Genomic DNA, 19,376 nt, shown 5'->3' with positions numbered 1-19,376 from the left:
TTGTAGTGTGCAACTCTGTTGTTGTTTTGAGTGATGTGATTGCTGGCACCGTCTCGTTCCGCAGGATGGTTAGATCTGCTTTTAAAGTATCAGAAACCTCCTGTATTCTGGCCTCAATCGTAGCAACAACCTCCGTTTCCATTTCAACTATCTCAGAGCGTAGTAGTTTGATGGCCTCAAGAATGTTCATTTCAACACGTCAGTCGCACATTGCGTCCTTCCAAACCCCCCCCCCCTCCCCACAAATGAACTTTTAACAAGGCATACCTGTTGATTGAAATGCATTCCAGGTGACTACCTCATGACACTGGTTGAGAAAATGAAAAGAATGTACAAAGCAAACGATTGCTACTTTGAAGAATCTTAAATATAAAATATATTTTGATTTGTTTTAACACTTTTTTGGTTATTACATGATTCCATATGTGTTATTTCGTAGTTTTGATATCTTCACTATTATTCTACAATGTAGAAAATGGTTTAAAAAAAAGAACCCTTTGTAGTGTGTATGTGACCAACCGACCGACCAGTATCTTTGATGGTAGTCCAGGAGCTGATCTATGCTGCTATGCCATTCATTGGGGCTCTGGCAAAAGACTTGGTCTGACTTGTTCAAACATCAACATAGTATCTGTTTGTGTGTCAGATATAATCTATTCTAACTGCCATTGGCAATAGAAGAGTGACTGTGTATATGTGTTCACAGATACCTGTATGGAGCCAGCACTTGGTAATGTGAGTCCAGACTGGCGGACGGGCTTGACGCTGATGGTTCTGAATAAATAGACACCTTGCACTCAGAAATACAATGATACAAGACAAATCTATAACTTTTATCATATTTTGTTATTATTAAATCGAATGGTACTCTCAATAGGGGGTGGACCGTGTATTCTTCAACCATATCAGGGAACTCCTGTCTTAGGCTATATGGTGTCCCGTACACCATACAGGAAAGTATGATGACTGACATGCTTGGCAAGGTAACCCCAGCACCACCAGACACAACGTTGATAGGTACAGTATCTCTGTTGGCTGTGGATAACAATAAAAGATGAAAGACAAGTGTAATATTTTCACGTTGTTATATTAGCAGAACACGGCGTCCACAGTATTATGTGAAGGATGGTTCATTCTACATGGAACTGTTACACTTGAAAGTTATCAACACACTTTTATAATACATAATTACAGCAATTGCATTCATTACTTCTGTAGGCTACTCTGTATGAGAAGAGGGCCATCCTCCTGCAGCTCACATCTGCCTGTAGTTCTTGGCCTGCTGGACCCATGAGGCCAACTCTGTCATGTCCAGGATGGAGTGTCATGCACTCTACCCCTCCTGCCACCTGACTGCACACGTCCATAACTTGTAATGCATTACATAGATGGAAAGGACTTTATCATCACCCACTGGCGACTTGGAAGACAGAACCTCGCCCAGAGAGCTGTGCACGTCAGTGTGTTAGACAGCCAAATCCTTAGATTTGTTCCATTCTAGTTCTGGTTAGACAGCTGAAGTTGTGCTTGACACACAACTGATTTTGATTTGTTAGGTAAAGTGTAAGCATACTGTCTTTATAAGCACATCAATACGACATTTACAGCAATATGTTTTGTCTTTGTAACAAACACAATTCAATTTGATTGTTTTGTATTTTGGGGGATGTTGCTACACTCAAAGTGGGTGACGTTTGTGCAATGTCCACATGTAGTCTACACTAGAGCCTGTAGGGATAATAACTCTGGCATTTGTCTCTGGGAAAGCTCTAACAGCAGATATAAGCAGAGACGAAACTAGCCAGTTATAGAATATTGCGTTGTAGGACCGCTAAGCTGACCACAGGCATTCAACTCACAGTAGTTGATATCGTTTCTATGGTCAAATGTATTTACAGGTGATGAAATGTTGACAGTAAGTTGCAAGCTACTTTTGTAGCAAGGCATTTAAAAAAAAAGTGTCTTATGAAATACATTCCAAATGCTGGCTCTTGCTACCTGCCATAACTGATTTGACAGAGAAATATCAGCTAGATAGGAGAGCCAGCTGCAGCTTTCACCAAGCTATGTTAGCTGCTGTCAGCTTGTCTAAACAGAAGGTCAGCGCAGGCTTTAGCCTAGACACAGACCTGAATTAGCTGACCATCTTGAAATGGCGATTCAGTCACAAGGGGAGAAATCCTCAACTTCAAAGCGTTGTTCTCTCCATAGAAAAGCTAGCTTAGTGTACCTCGCTGTCAGTAAGGTACTCATGACTGCACTTGTTTGTTGTGATTGAATGGCCAAGAAACACCCTCAAGACAACTCTCGTTTGCCTTCAGTTATTGCTGCTAGCATTTCATAACGAGCATTGATGAAAAACTAGGCCAAATCAGGAAGTTCAGTCGCCCTTTAAAGTAGTCTGTCAAAGTAAAGTGACTATTCAAGAAGAAAACAATTGGCTGGGAAAATGCAACTATCCAGTTTTTGTTTCAGCTTTACATAACTGTCTATAAAAGACATACAGTGAGCTCCAAAATAATGGGACAATGACAGATTCTGATTATTTTGTGCCCAATAGAAATGAATGGTAAATAATGTGGATCTGTTGTGGTGAGCACCAAATATGAGATTATGAATTTTTATTTGTGGTGTTTTTGCACATCATATAATCTTACTTACAAGGCTAGCACTAACTACCACTGTATCTTTAAACGCACCAACACTCCCACAAGTAGTAACGACGCTCCCCTGCTACGCGCAATGGGCACTAAACGCCTAGTGTGCTAGTACCTTTTATTGGTGTGAACCGTGCGCGCCACGGTTTGTACACGTAGTGCTATTGAGGGAGAGAGAGCGAGAGAGAGCTGTCAAGAGTCTGTTTAGATGTCTGCACAGTTTGAGCTGGCAGGGGATTTACTCACCAATTTCCAACGGACAAGGAAAGCTATAAACTCGCACATGCGCATATCGAAAAATCGACGCGGATATGTAGCCTACATTCGTGATTTTTACGCACAGGTGAAAAGTAATGTTTTTCTTATCGTAGATTAATCCAAAGAACATAGGACAGTGATATAGTCTCAGATCAGTGAACATCATAGTTATAGCCTAGTTATTGCACAAATAATTATAGACAACACGCGGGAACACCGTTAACAGTGAAACATGTCCAGGAAAAAGACCATGAAAGGCAAGGGGAGCTCCAAAAGCTCGACTTCATCTCCGAACAACAACAAAGACACCGGGAAAAGTGGGAGAGGGATCGGAGCCTCGGCCCCATCTAACGGAGTGGTCTATCCGAGCCGCCCCTCGCTCAGCAACAGCGGGGAGTTTTATGATATCGCTTTTAAGGTAAGACTTTTTACGCACACCATATTGTCAATACTCTCCAATCTCCAGTTGGTCATATCAGTCTCAAATGTGCAACTTCAATGTTGATGTGCCACGCTGGCTACAGTGGCAGGTGCATATATGCTATTTCTTCAGGTCTGTCCATTGACATGATCTCAGGGCAATTCGTATTTTTCTGGATGTACATCTGTGTCACTCCATTTCGTTACCTTGGGTTGTTACATTATGAATGGAATAGCCGTCGTACAATAACATACGAATTATAGGATTTATAGTATCATACATATTACCCGGTCGTACAATAGCATACGAATTGGATGAAGTACTCTTCCTCTTGGAGAATTTAATGGTATTAGACATTTCTATCTGAGACCAGGTTGCTTGTTCCGTGTAATAGCAAGGGAGAATTATTGGGAGAATTTATGTTGGCGGTTAGGGACCTCAACTGAAGGTCTCCGAAACAAAACATAATGCATCCCCCTCCCCAAGTTAAACATATTTTCACATGACCCCACCCCACATAATTAACTCTAAATAATGTTTACAATCACACACGAAAAACTGAAGTGTGTTTACAAATGTGAATATCGACTTTGTTACTTCAGCATGCTTTTGTGGCACTGTCGATGCCATGCAGGGCTACGGGCCAGAAGGTTGAAGGTTCACTGACCACCACGGACGAGCTCACTCATTCTCCCTACCTGTTTCATTAGGCCTACACTACGACCAGAGTTGGCTACAGACAATGACCAGCTATGGGGAAATCAGATATTCAACATTTTGATGCCATATTTATAATTACAGTTAATAAAATATAAGCTACACATTTTCCACCAGCAGGTTTCTGTGCCAATGCACCATATGGTTTGCGTTTTCAACACCACAATAAATAGACTGTCAATCTCGACAAACAAAAATGCATCCCTACCTAATTTGTAAGGCTACCTAGTATCAAAGGCTTGGCTTGCCAATCTCCAAGTGTCATAAAACGTTTTGGTGTTTTGTAACAGATGACTCTTTCCATTTATCAAATGGCCACTGCATTTGGATTGATTGATTTGATTTGTCAAATCAAATTCTATTTGTCACATGCACCAAATACAACAGCTGTAGACCTTACAGTGAAATGGTTACTTACAAGCCCTTTACCAACAATACAGTTCAAGAAATAGAGTTAGGAAAATATTTACTAAATTAACTAAAGTAGAAAATCAAATCAAAAGTAACAATAACATAACAATACCAAGGCCATGTGCTGGGGTACAGGATAGTCGAGATTTTTGTACATGTAGGTAGGGGTAAAGTGACTGCATAGAGAGTAGCAGAAGTGTAAAATCAAAGGGGGGGGGGGGGTCAATGTAAATAGTCTGAGTGGCCATTTGATTAATTGTTCAGCAGTCTTATGCCTTGGGGGTAGAAGCTGTTAAGGATCCTTTTGGACCTAGACTTGGCACTCCGGTACCACTTGTTATGCGATAGCAGAGAGAACAGTCTATGACTTGGGTGACTGGAGTCTTTGACCATTTTTGGGGCCTTCTGATGCCGAGCATTTGCCATACCAGGCGGTGATGCAACCGGTCAGAATGCTTTCTATGGTGCAGATGTAGAACTTTTTGAGGATCTGGGGACCCATGTCAAATCTTTTCAATCTCCTGAGGGGGAAAAGGTGTTGTCGTGCCCTCTTCACACCTGTCTTGGTGTGGTTGGATCATGATATTTTGTTGGTAATGTGGACACCAAGAAACTTAACTCTCGACCCGCTCCACTACAGCCCCTTCAATGTGAATGGGGGCATGTTCGAGCCTCCCCAAAACCAACAGGTTTGTTGTCCTGGCACCACACTGCCAGGTCTCTGACCTCCTCCCTATAGGCTGTCTCATCGTTGTCGGTGATCAGGCCTACCACTGTGTCGTCAGCAAACTTAATGATTGTGTTGGAGTTGTGCTTGGCCACGCAGTCGTGGGTGAACAGGGAGTACAGGAGGGGACTAAGCATGCACCCCTCTGCGTCAAGCACGAGGGGTGCATGTGTCCCCCTCTGCGTCACAATGGGATTCGATGAACTATTAACGTCCGTTGCTGTATCAAAAGGGGTGATGACCTAATGATTAGCATTTTGGAAAACATTACATCCTAAATTACTTTTCATCATTGCTATACAAACAAGGCTGATTTCAGCGACAATTTTGCTGTTTGAATACGTTTTGTGTAGCTAATGAAAACATTACTTCGAACTACATTTGCATATCTTTTTAACATTGCAACATGAAATCCCTGTCTTAAACGTTGCTACGTTTCAGATATTGCAAAGAAAACGTGTAATTTGCACGACACATGAAAGTTACTTACCGTAGCTGTCTTTGTGGTCTGTATCTACACTGAAATAATATCATTTCACTACTCCTCTATTATGATAATTATTTTTCTCTCGCATAGCTCATTAGTACACCCTTGTAGTTGAATAAATTGTAGTTCCTAGGATACAACAATGAATAATGTGGAACGAATAAATACCATCAAAGGATACCTTACAACTTACAATAATCAACAGCTTGTGAAACAGCTGTGAAAAACAACCTGGCAATATCTAAGATTTTAATACGCAAACTGTGATCGTTTTTGGTACAGTTGTGTCATGAATTTATTTTCACCATTTTTTTTGTACAATCACATGTCAATCAGACTAAAATACTGAATTCTGGTGTGTGGAATATAGAGGTGGCGGTTGCTGTGTGGGTGGGCGGTTCTGTCTGTCACTTGTTCTCAACAAGCAGCCAGCCTTGGAAGGGGGACTTGAAGAAGGAGACTGCAAAGTCCAGGCACTGCAGCTCTCTTTGTTCTGAGTGTTTGCAGTGCTTTTGACTTCATCTGTGTATCTCACATAGAGAAAAACAACTTTCTTAGCAGATAATGACCACATGACAACAGTAGCTGTAGATTATGTGATGAAAAGTTGGAGGCTGGTTGGTAATAGAGGACATTGGGTGGATCCATATCTGGGTGTTGGGCAGAACCCCTAGCTCCTGGAGAACAGAAGCAGAGTTAAAAGGAACAGGGTAGGAGACAGAGATGTAAACAACCAAACACAGGTTACACTACTGTGATAATTTTATGGATTAGTGCAGTGTTATAAATGGGAGATATGTACTTTAACACTTTTGGAAGGTATAGCCTAACTCAAGCTGGTCCCCCTCCGACTCAGAGCACAGAGAATTAGACTGATCCAAACTCACTGGTTCTGGTGGATGGGATACCTCCTGGGGGGCTCAGACAGTAAATGGTCCTAAAGTAATTTGGAGAGGTACATTTAAAGAGGTAAAAAAATGTATAAGCTCAGCATAACTATCATTTCTTGCCTTCTCAAATGTCAACCAAACCTAACGCACTTTGTCTATTGGGCTTCACTGAAGTGTAGGGCTTCAGGGCATTCAGTGGTCGACCGTCCCAACTGCTCAAACTGTAGAAGATTGTTGGCTTCCACCGAGGTAACATTGGGAAGACAAAGATAAAAAAATATACGTGTTAGGGAAACTTAAACTAGCTTCAGGTTATTTTGTGTGCAAATGCAAATAGTTATCTGATATTTTTTTATATTCACTTTATTAACAGATGGTGAGCCCAGCTAGGAGCGAAAGAGGAGTGAGGTTTACCAGGTCTCGCCTTCCTTTCGTCCCTCTTCCAAACCAAGTAATTCGCCCGAATGTCATAGCACTTGGTTCCCTTCTTGATTCTGCTCAATCCTCAATTGGATTAAGGTCTAGGCTTTGACTAGGCCATTCAAAGACATTTTAAATGTATCCCCTTAAGCCACTCAAGTGTTACTTTAGCAGTATGCTTACAGTCATTGTCCTGCTGGAAGGTGAACCTTCGTCCCAGTCTCAAATATCTGGAAGACTGAAACAGGTTTCCCTCAAGAATTTCCCTATATTTCACGCCATCCATTATTCCTTCAATTCTGACCAGTTTCTCAGTCCCTGCCGATGAAAAACATCCGCACAGATGATGCTGATGTCTATTGCACTCCACACTGCCCTTTCCCACCTGGACAAAAGGAACACCTATGTGAGAATGGGGGGTGTGAACTACATTTCTATTCAAGCGTTGATCTATAGTATTGTTGAGAAAACGGACCCTCCGTTACATCGTGACGTGTTATGTCATAAAGTACAGCACGCATAAAGCAACTATTTCTGTCTTACAATCTCTCTCCATCAGGTGTAGCACTTCTCTCATCCTTTCAAAACTAGAAATGGACAGTGACGGGGGTAAGGGTGAATACCTAGTCATTTTTTGCGTCATCATTTTCAAAGCCACTGTTAACTTCTAAGATCACTTTAGCACCACCCTAAAAACCCGATTCAAATTCGACACAAACCTTCAAATACGTATGTAATGACACATTTTATAAACTCTTTAGTGTTTTATTTACATTTTAGAGGCGATAAGGTGATAAGTTGGACAGATCGAGTGAAAAAAAGCAATTTTCCCACACAACATCTCTCCTTCTCACTATCACGCATTAGTTTCGATTCCCCACCCACCATTAAAAAAAAAGACCTGATGGGGCTCAATTGCCTTCTTGAATCATGCAGAAACGGGCTGCGTGGGGGTCATGTAATTGATTCTGTTGGAAAGGGGAGAAATTGTGCTTTACAATGGTATTGACATTACATTTGATCTGGAAGTATTACGTTTTTGTGGTGCTAAAATAAGGGCTATTGTACGGATCAAGGCGATGTACAAAAGCGAGTGAGTTTACGTTAAGAGTAGCTAGCTATCTAATGTTAGCTAAATAAAACTGTCTAAAACTTGCTAGCTACTGTAGCTGGCTAGGTGACTACGCACGCTGAGGTAAATAAGTACAGTACCTAGCAAAGTCAATCTAAAAACAGCTTAAATTATTCCTATTTAACAATATTTACTTATATAGACAAATATATATGCTAAAGAAAGAGTGTTCTCTTTCCAGTCTTTTCGGTCCTCTAAAACAGCAGGTAGTCAGCAGGTTGTCACCGTCAAAAACACCGTCCTTGAAGAGCAATTCTGAGGTAATAATTTTTCGCGGACTAAGCAAACGTTTAAATGGTGAACTAGAACTGCCCGTATCCTCCTTCCTTCGCAACCACTACTAGGTAAAATAGAGCCAAGCAACCAGCATAGCAACGGATGCTTTGGTTCATTACGTAATCCAGTCAAAATTTTGCATGTTCTAGCAACAACCCAAGCAACAGCTATAACTCATCAAATCCAAGTGTGACGTGTGGGGGGAGGTGGCACTTTTTGGCAGGGGGACACTATTTGGCATGACTGGCCACTGTGTTGAGCATCAGCGTGTTGCTACCTACCTTTACCACCTGGGGTCGGCCCATCAGGTAGTCCAGGATCCAGTTGCAGAGGGAGGTGGTTAGTCCCAGGGTCCTTAGCTTAGTGATGAGCTTTGAGGGCACTATGGTGTTGAACGCTGAGCTGTAGTCAATGAACAGCATTCTCACAAAGGTGTTCCCTTTGTCCAAGTGGACAAAAGGATCTGTGGATCTGTTGGGGCGGTATGCGAATTGCAGTGGTTCAAGGGTTCCCGGGATAATGGTGTTGATGTGAGTCATGACCAGCCTTTCAAAGCACTTCGTTGTTACCGACTTGAGTGCTACAGGCGATAGTCATTTAGGCAGGTTGCCTTCGCTTTCTTGGGCACAGGGACTATGGTGACCTGCTTGAAACATGTAGGTATTAGATACTCGGTCAGGGAGAGGTTGGAAATAGCAGTGAAGACACATGCTAGTCCGTGCATGCTCTGAGTACACATCCTGGTAATCCATCTGGCCCTGGGGCCTTGTGAATGTTGACCTGTTTAAAGGTCTTGCTCACATCGGCTACGGAGAGCATGATCACACAGTCGTCCGGAACAGCTGGTGCTCTCATGCATGCTTCAGTGTTGCTTGCCTTGATGTGAGCATAAAAGGCATTTTGCTTGTCTGGTAGGCTTGCATCACTGGGAAGGTCGCGGCTGGGTTTCCCTTTATAGTCCGTAATAGTTTGCAAGCCCTGCCACATCCGACGAGCGTCAGAGCCGGTGTAGTAGGATTCAATCTTAGTCCTTTTTCTCCCTCTGTTTGTACATGTGACATGCTGGTAGAAATTAGGTAAAACAGATTTAAGTTTGCCTGCATTAAAGTTCCGGCCACCAGAAGTGCCGCTTCTGGATGAGCATTTTCTTGTTTGCTTATAGCTAGCATCGGTTTGTGGTGGTAAATAGATGACAACGAATAATATAGATGAAACCTCTCTTGGCAGATAGTGTGGTCTACAGTTTATAATGAGGTACTCTACCTCAGGCGAGCAATAATGCGAGACCTCCTTAATATTATACACCACGCACCAGCTGTTATTGACAAATAGACACACACCCCCACCCCTCGTCTTACCAGACGTAGCTGTTCTGTCCTGCCGATGCACGGAAAACCCAGCCAACTAAATATTATACGTGTCGTTCTTCAGCCACGACTCTGTGAAACATAAGATATTACAGTTTTTAATATTCCTTTGGTAGGATAGTCTCAAACGGAGATCATCCAGTTTATTTTCCAGTGATTGCACGTGGGCCAATAGAACGGATGGGAGAGGTGGGTTACCCACTCGCCGACGAATTCTCACAAGGCACCCTGATCTCCGCCCCCTGTATTTCTGTCTTTTCTTCATGCAAATTACGCAGATTTTGGCCTGGTCTCAGAGAAGCAGTATATCCTTCGCATCGGACTCATTAAAGAACAAATCTTTGTCCAGTTCGAGGTGAGTAATCACTGTTCTGATATCCAGAAGCACTTTTTGGTAATAAGAGAAGGAAGCAGTAACATTATGTCCAAAATAAGTTACAAATAATGCAAAAAACACAAAATATCATAGTTGGTTAGGAGCACGTAAAACGGCAGCCGGTGCCATTCAATTTTTCTATTGTCAATTTCTCAAGCCAAAACATCTTGATGGCCTTCACCAGTTCATCTTTGCTTGTAGGCTTGGCAGAGTTACGAATTTATGTTTTCAGTTGATGCCAAACAAGTTTGTTTGGGTTTAAATCAGGCGACCTATTTATTTATTGAAATGGTTTTTTTCTCCTTTGTTTAACCAGGTAGGCTAGTTGAGAACAAGTTCTCATTTACAACTGCGACCTGGCCAAGATTAAGCAAAGCAGTTTGACACATACAACAACACAGAGTTACACATGGAATAAACAAACATACAGTCAATAATGCAGTAGAAAAAATTATATATACAGAGTGTGCAAATAAGGTAAGATAAGAGAGGTAAGGCAATAAATAGGCTATGGTGGCGAAGTAATTACAATATACCAATTAAACACTGGAGTGATTGATGTGCAGAAGATGAATGTGCAAGTAGAGTTACTGGGGTGCAAAGGAGCAAGATAAATAAATAAATACAGTATGGGGATGAGGTAGTTAGATGGGCTATTTATTTATAGATGAGCTATGTACAGGTGCAGTGATCTGTGCGCTGCTCTGACAGCTGGTGCTTAAAGCTGGTGAGGGAGATATAAGTCTCCAACTTCAGTGATTTTTGTAGTTTGTTCCAGTCATTGGCAGCAGAGAACTGAAAGGAAAGGCGGCCAACAGAGTAATTGGCTTTGGGGGTGACTAGTGAGATATACCTGCTGGAGTGCATGCTACGAGTGGGTGCTGCTATGGTGATCGGTGAGCTGAGATAAGGCGAGGCTTTAACCAGCAGAGACTTGTAGATGACCTGGAGCCAGTGGGTTTGGCGACGAGTATGAAGCGAGGGCCAGCCAACGAGAGCGTACAGGTTGCAGTGGTGGGTAGTATATGGGGCTTTGGTGATAAAACGGATGGCACTGTGATAGACTGCATCCAATTTGTTGATTAGAGTGTTGGAGGCTATTTTGTAAATGACATCGCCAAAGTCGAGGATCGGTAGGATAGTCAGTATTACGAGGGTATGTTTGGCAGCAATAAATTCATAAGAAATCCTACAATGTGATTTTCTGGAAAAAAAATTCTCATTTTGTCTGTCATAGTTGAAGTGTACCTATGATGAAAATTACAGGCCTCTCTCATCTTTTTAAGTGGGAGAACTTGCACAATTGGTGGCTGACTAAATACTTTTTTGCCCCACTGTAGGTCTGTAGCAGTTTGGGTCTAGAGTGTCTCCCCCTTTTTGAAGAGGGGGATGACCACGGCAGCTTTCCAATCTTTGGGAATCTCAGACGATACGAAAGAGAGATTGAACAGGCTAGTAATAGGGGTTGCAATATTTTCGGCAGATACTTTTAGGAAGAGAGGATCCAGATTGTCTAGCCCAGCTGATTTGTAGGGCCCATATTTTGCAGTTCTTTCATAACATCAGCTATCTGGATTTGGGTGAAGGAGAAATGGGGGAGGCTTGGGAGAGTTGCTGTGGGGGTTGCAGGGCTGTTGACCGGGGTAGCCAGGTGGAAAGCATGGCCAGCCGTAGAAAAATGCTTATTGAACTTCTCAATTATTGTGGATTTATTGATGGTGACAGTGTTTCCTAGCTTCAGTGCAGTGGGCAGCTGGGAGGACAGTGTCCCAGAACATTTGGAGTTTGTGCTACAGGATGCAAATTTCTGTTTGAAAAAGCTAGCCTTAGCTTTCCTAACTGCCTGTGTATATTGGTTCCTAACTTCCCTGAAAAGTAGCATATCATGGGGGCTATTCCATGCTAATGCAGTACGCCACAGGATGTTTTTTTGCTGGTCAAGGGCAGTCAGGTGTGGAGTGAACCAAGGGCTATATCTGTTCCTGGTTCAACATTTTTTGAACGGAGCATGCTTATTTAAGATGGTGAGGAAAGCACTTTTTAAAGAATAACCAGGCATCCTCTACTGACGGAATGAGGTCAATATCCTTCCAGGATACCTGGGCCAGGTCGATTAGAAAGGCCTGCTCGTTGAAGTGATTTCGGGAGCGTTTGACAGTGATGAGGGGTGGTCGTTTGACCGCAGACCCATTACGGACGCAGGCAATGAGGCAGTGATCGCGGAGATCTTGGGTGAAGACAGGGGAGGTTCATGCAATCAGACAAGGAGATTTGTCTAGGACAGAAGAAATTGCATGTGCCCAACAAAAAAACACACAACTAATGACAAAGGTTTGGAAATGTACATAAGGTTAGAAGATCTAAAACAACTAAGGCTAGATGAGGCCAGGTTGGTCCCATAGCCATTGGCCTATAACTGTGATCGACACATGAGAAAAATGTATTTATTTTATTTATTTTTGCCAGTGACCGGCTATTTCATTTAAACATCCTGCACTCCAAATTGAAAAATAAGACAGAAAATTAACAAAAGATTAAGTGGTCAAGAAGTTGCATGATGTAATTTGGGGTTCCATCACTCTCCAAAATGTATAAAAGCGTGGTATTGCCGATTTGCCTTCTGCATCAACTTGTTTGACTCAGTGCTACAAAAGGACGAAAGGGCCATTGATGAGAAGGCAGCCCCGGGTCCGAGGAAGCCCTGCTGATACCATAAACAAGATGGTGTTTGGGCTGGAGGAGGAGAAGTACACAGGATTTGAGCTCTGAGTCCACTGTCGCCTGCAAAGGACCCAGCGCATCTTCAGAGCTTGCCGGACTCCAGAGATCCAGCAGATAATTAAGAACCTGCTGGACTCCCGCGCGGCCACTGCCTCCACTGGCAACCGTGGCACCTGCGCAGCCTCCCATAGTCCACAGGATGAAGGTTACCCCAGAGACCTTCCTGAAGATTGAGAATCCCGGCACACGTGCTGGCTTCGTTCCGATGTAGGTACTGTCCAGATGACATACACCTGGGAGACTGTTGTCCAGCCCAACTATTGTTGTGGCTGCCCCAGAGTCCCTGCTATGCTGCTCAGCCCGTGTACTACTCCAACACCTGGATGAGCTACCCCCAGTATAAATATATGAACTGAAGAGGAGAGAGGACCCTCAGACATTTTGTCTTCAAGACAGAAACATCCTACTTTCTTTTATTTAATTAAATTATTTTATCTCTATTACATTAGGAAATTGTTTTATTCATCAAGGCATTAACATGGTCTTACCTCTTACAAAATCCCTTTTTCATTTATGTTCTTGGTAGTTATGGCATTATCTGAATAATAAAGCAAACAATTCTACCCAGAATCATAGTGCCAAATGGTTAGGGTAAATCATGACATTTTAGTACCAAAGCGCATTTGTCTAATGATTGAAATGTATATTTGGTTACATTTCACTACGTACTGAACCTACCTTAACGACTCTATTGTCAACTACTGAGCCACAGCTGTGTCAACAAGGATATGGGAGACGATTGTGTGCCACCCCTGACACAGCACTCAAACAGTCACACTGTGACAAGAACAAACACTGACTTTGTAACACACAGGGCACCACACCACAGTACACAAGGGATTCTGAGCCTGGTATAGTAAAGTCTGTATAACTCATCAATCATGTTATATAATCAGAATACTGTAATACAGATGTAGGATCTTAATTTGATCACTCTTTTGTTGCTGTGAATTTTCCTGCTGGCAAGGAAATGCAGACGGGTTGTTTATTGGAGTTTTTAAAACGCTTCTAAAGTTTGTAATTTCCACTTTGAAATTTCAGACTTGATCTGGTTCACCAACTACTTCTCAGACAGATTTCAGTGTGTCACCCCCATAGAGACTGTTGTCCGGACCTCTGGCAGTCTCTATGGGGGTGCCACAAGGTTCAATTCTCGGGCCGACTCTCTTCTCTGCAGACATCAATGATGTCGCTCTTGCTGCTGGTGATTCTCTGATCCACCTCTACGCAGACGACATCATTCTCTATACTTCTGGCCCTTCTTTGGACACTGTTAACTAACCTCCAGACGAGCTTCAATGCCATACAACTCTCCTTCTGTTGCCTCCAACTGCTCTTAAATGCAAATAAAACTAAATGCATGCTCTTCAACCGATCGCTGCCCGCCCGTCCAGCATCACTACTCAGGACGGTTCTGACTTCGAATATGTGGACTACTACAAATACCTAGGTGTCTGGTTAGACTGTAAACTCTCATTTCAGACTCACGTTAAGCATCTCCAATCCAAAATTAAATCTAGAATCAGCTTCCTATTTCTCAACAAAGCATCCTTCACTCATGCTGCCAAACATACCCTCGTAAAACTAACTATCCTACCGATCCTCGACTTCGGTGATATCATTTACAAAATAGCCTCCAACATTCTAATCAACAAATTGGGTGCAGTCTATCACAGTGCCATCTGTGTTGTCACCAATGCCCCATATACTACCCACCACTGCGACCTGTATGCTCTCATTGGCTGGCCCTCGCTTCATACTCTTCGCCAAACCCACTGGCTCCAGGTCATCTACAAGTCTTTGCTAGCTAAAGCCTCGTCTTATTTCAGCTCACTGGTCACCATAGCAGCACCCAGCCGTAGCACGCGCTTCAGCAGGTATATTTCACTGGGCACCCCCAATGCCAATTCCTCCTTTGGCCTCCTTTCCTTCCAGTTCTCTGCTGCCAATGACTGGAACGAACTTTAAAAAATCACTGAAGCTGGAGACTCATATCTCCCTAACTAACTTTAAGCACCAGCTGTCAGAGCAGCTCACAGATCACTGCACCTGTTCATAGCCCATCTGTAAACAGCCCATCCAGCTACCTCATCCCCATACTGTATTTGTTTATGTATTTATTTTGCTCCTTTGCACTACAGTATCTCGACTTGCACATTCATCTTCTGCACATCTCACTCCAGTGTTTAATTGCTATATTTGAATTACTTTGCCGCTATGGCCTATTTAATGCCTTAATGTATCTTACCTCATTTGCACACACTGTATATATACTTTTTTCTACTGTATTATTGACTGTATGTTTGTTTATTCCATGTTTCATTAAGTGTTGTTGTATGTGTCGAACTGCTTTGCTTTATCTTGGTCAGGTCGCAGTTGTAAATGAGAACGTGTTCTCAACTAGCCTACCTGGTTAAATAAAGGTGAAATAAATAAATAAAATACAATTGATCTTCCCACTCTGGTCTCTCTTGGCCTTGACTTATAGTGAGTTTGCTAAGAGGGAGTAAAGTCTGTGGTATACAGATATTAGTGACATAGATGGAGGTGTTGGTTCCGTTTTTCTGTGCTCCGTTTTATTTACTTAACAAATAAGGAACACTCAAAATGTGCACTTATAAATCATAACCATTTTAATTAAAATACAGCTGTAGACAGAAGTCAAAGATCAAACATCACACATACAACTGTTGTGTCTCCTGAGTTTTGCAAAATAGGAAAAGTCCCAAGTTATTTTTTTAAGCCTGAAGTCCAGCCCTAGTGATGTCACTGCATACGTCATTACCTTCTACTCATGAGACCAAGCCTTTGCATATACAGCTATACAAACTTGCAAGAGAGATACAATAGTTCCAGTATTTTCTATGGGCTCAGCAGTAAATGTCCACTCCCCAAGTTGATTTACAGAGGTATGTCTGACTAGTCTCTTATATTTCACTCCTCTGCTGGGTTCTGTGTCTAATCTCTTTTAACCTAGATGTGCCTTCTCACAGACACCCTGCAATAATTCATACATCTCTCAGACCGTTTCTTTATAAGAGACCGAGAGTAGAAAAGACTGTGGAACAATATTAAACCCTTATAATGAACATATATATTGTTAATTTGTAGTCTAGGACCCTATAAATCTAGTGGGGGAGGGGTCTCATAACCCTTCCCCTTCTATTAATACAACATAAGAATAATCAATTATTATAATACATCAAACATTTGGTGCAGCCCCAATCATGACCCCAAGTTTACCCCATCAGAGGTCTGAAGGCAGGCTAGATTCTCAGACAGACACAGAGACGGACTCATCACCCGAACTTAGACAAATCACCTCACTGTGTTGAGTAGAGTTTCATGGTGTTATGATCATTGACCTCCACTACTGAGGGCTCATCAACCGCTACCACAGGTATTCAGAGAAGATGGAGATGTCTTTTGGTCTGTCTCTGTCTCTCTCTGTCTCTGTCTCTGTCTCCATCTCTGTTTATGTTTATTTATGTTTCTCTCTCTAAGGGGGGACAGGCTGTGAATAAGCCCCACAATAATGGGGCTAATCTTCCAAGAGTCCATGGAACATTAAAAATAAGGTAATTTGTGTCCCTCTACAGGTGATGTTGGTGGGAGACTCAGGTGTAGGGAAGACTTGCCTGCTGGTTCGCTTCAAGGACGGAGCTTTCTTGGCCGGTAGCTTCATCTCTACTGTTGGCATTGACTTCAGGGTGAGCACACACACACACAAAATGGACACACGTATGAAAGAAAAGGTCAAAGATCGTAATTATTTTCTCCAGGCCTTGAAGGTGATTTAAATGGGATCCGTTGATGATGTAAATAATGGGATCCGGCAGTCTAACTTAGGAGGGTTTGAGCGCAACCGAGAGATACAAATGCGGTGCAAAATGAAGCCTTCAGTGCAGTCCAATGAAAATGGTGCATTCAGAAAGGATTCAGACCTCTTCACTTTTTCCACATTTTGTTGCATTACAGCCTTATTCTAAAATGTATCAAATTGTTTTTTCCCTCATCGATCTACACACAATACCCCATAATGACAAAGCAAAACACCCCTGAAATGTCACATTTACATAAGTATTCAGACCCTTTAGTCAGTACTTTGTTGAAGGACCTTTGGCAGCGATTACAGTCTCGAGTCTTCTTGGGTATGACGCTAGCTTGGCACACCTTTATTTGGGGAGTTTCTCCCATTCTTCTCTGCAGATCCTCTCAAGCTCTGTCAGTTTGGATGATCAGTTTGGCCGGGCAGCCAGCTCTAGGAAAAGACTTTGTGGTTCCAAATTTCTTTCATTTAAGAATGATGGAGGGCAGTGTGTTCTTGGGGACCTTCAATGCTGCAGAAATGTTGTGGTACCCTTCCCAGATCTGTGCCTCGACACAATTCTGTCTCAGAGCTCTACAGACAATTACTTTTTGCTCTGACATGCACTGTCAGCTGTGGGACCTTATATAGACAGGTGTGTGCCTTTCCAAATAATTTCCAATCAATTGAATTTACCACAGGTGGACTCCAATCAAGTTGTTGAAACATCTCAAGGATGATCAATGCAAACAGGATGCACCTGAGCTCAATTTTGAGTCTCATAGCAAAGGGTCTGAAATCTTATGTAAATAATGTATTTACGTAAAAAAAAAAAAAAAAATATTACTAAATTTGGTTAAATGTCCAAAAACCTGTTTTCACTTTGTCGTTGTGGGGTATTGTGTGTAGATTGATGAGAGGGGGGAAAAATCATTCATTTTAGAATAAGGCTGTAACGTAACAAAATGTGGATAAAGTGAAGGAGTCTGAATACTTTCCGAATGCACTTTATACAAATAATGTTCAGTACTTGCAGTCGACAATAGAAAGAAAGTGTCAAAATAAAGAACAATCGCAGTAGTAGAAACCAAACGGTAACATATCAAAATGCCAATAGAGCCTATAACAGGCCAAGCCTATAACAATGCTAGAAAACTCAGTCAACTGAGAATTTGTTTAGAGAACTTAGCAACACATGTTACCTTCACAGCAGTCCTCAAGAGAATGGGAAAGAACAGGCTTATATACCCACAATACCCTGACGCACACAGTTAGGCTACGGAGAAACCATACCAATGTGCTCTTAACACGGATACATGTATATGTCATCGTTTTAGACACAGTCACATAGACTGAATTAGACGTAATAAACATACATCTCAATTGCTACAGTGGCTGATGTAGCAACCAAATTAATATTTGCAGGAATATAATATGAATTCACTACTGGACTAAACAATGTCATGACAAATTATATAACTACTGCTGTACACACTTTTTCTATTCATATACTGTCCATACTGACTCTGACATTGCTCGTTTGATATTTCTTAGTTTTCTTTGAAATATTTTGGATTTGTGTGTATTTTCTGTATTGTTAGGTATTACTGCACTGTTGGCGCTAGAAACATTAGCATTTTGCTGAGACTGTGATAACGTCTGCTAAGTATGTGTAGCGAGCAGTAAACTTTGATTTGAGAACTTGAGTGACATACAGAGGTAGGGATATGGGTGCCCGACACAAACTGAGCTGTCAAACAAACAGGTATTATTAAAAGGAGGGAAATGAGTCAAATAAAGCACATTCTTTTATAAACTGAAATGGAGGAGTCCCTTGAGCCCGTGTTGCCACTAATAGCCGAAACTAATGGTGCACTCGTAAGTTTAATGTAACGGCCGTAATGGAATTTGTAGAATGTTTGAACTTGGCGCTCGTGGGGAGAACCATAATTCGACGTGAGAGCTTGCATCGTCACAAATGGTCAAAGTTAATGTAGCCATTAAAAGTTACGTTTGTTATTGATTGGCTAATTATTTTTTACTGCACACTGCAATCCCAAATACGGGGTATGAGGACCTGAGGGTGGTTTTGGGTGATGGCTGCAAAGCCGATAGCGTCCGTGTACGTTATCCCTGACGCAGTGGAAATGATAACAACATTGAAAAATGAAATAAGCATTATGCAACATTTTTGAGTGCAGACCCATGACAACTTTTTATTTATCTGAATTCACTGGTTTTTACTCACCATCCAAACCTCTGGGAGAGCGCGATAGTCCCCTTTTGATTAGCTTACCAAATCCTGAGACAACTAAAGGAAGGCAGAATTTTGGTGTGGTGGCTTTGGATCAGAATCAGTTAACAGTGTATATCAATACTAGCTCAATTTAATGTCAGTAAACATCATAAAATTAGTCCGTGTTGACCAAACTGTCTCCATCAGCAGCAGGCCAATGATACCCAGCACGATACACCATGCTACAATTGGGCAGTATACCGTACAGGGCCTTCAGAAACTATTCACACCCCTTGACTTTTTCACATTTTTGTTGTGTTACAGACTGAATTTAATATTGATTAAATGTAGATTTTGTGTCACTGGTTTACTCACAATACCCCATAATGTCAAAGTGGAATTATGTTTTTAT

At 42.0% G+C, this 19,376-nt stretch overlaps 1 protein-coding gene across 2 annotated transcripts in view; it reads left to right on the top strand.

Annotated features, from left to right (window-relative positions):
- The first annotated feature begins 2,764 nt into the window (after positions 1–2,764).
- The window catches only part of LOC115106425 (ras-related protein Rab-26-like), a 118,427-nt gene continuing 101,815 nt past the window's right edge, over positions 2,765–19,376 (top strand). Inside the window, exons 1-3 of one of the 2 annotated variants that reach the window (XM_029629143.2) lie at positions 2,765–3,333; positions 6,942–7,019; positions 16,520–16,630. In XM_029629143.2, the coding sequence (XP_029485003.1) occupies positions 3,148–3,333; positions 6,942–7,019; positions 16,520–16,630 (375 nt within the window). In that variant the 5' untranslated portion in view covers positions 2,765–3,147. The remainder of the gene's footprint in view (positions 3,334–6,941; positions 7,020–16,519; positions 16,631–19,376) is intronic. The other variant, XM_029629144.2, reaches the window with a different exon arrangement.

The sequence above is a fragment of the Oncorhynchus nerka genome, linkage group LG23 (assembly GCF_034236695.1).
Source record: "Oncorhynchus nerka isolate Pitt River linkage group LG23, Oner_Uvic_2.0, whole genome shotgun sequence".
Taxonomy (NCBI): Eukaryota; Metazoa; Chordata; class Actinopteri; order Salmoniformes; family Salmonidae; genus Oncorhynchus; species Oncorhynchus nerka.
Note: the sequence above shows the minus strand (reverse complement) of the source record. Positions and strands in the feature narration are given on the sequence as shown.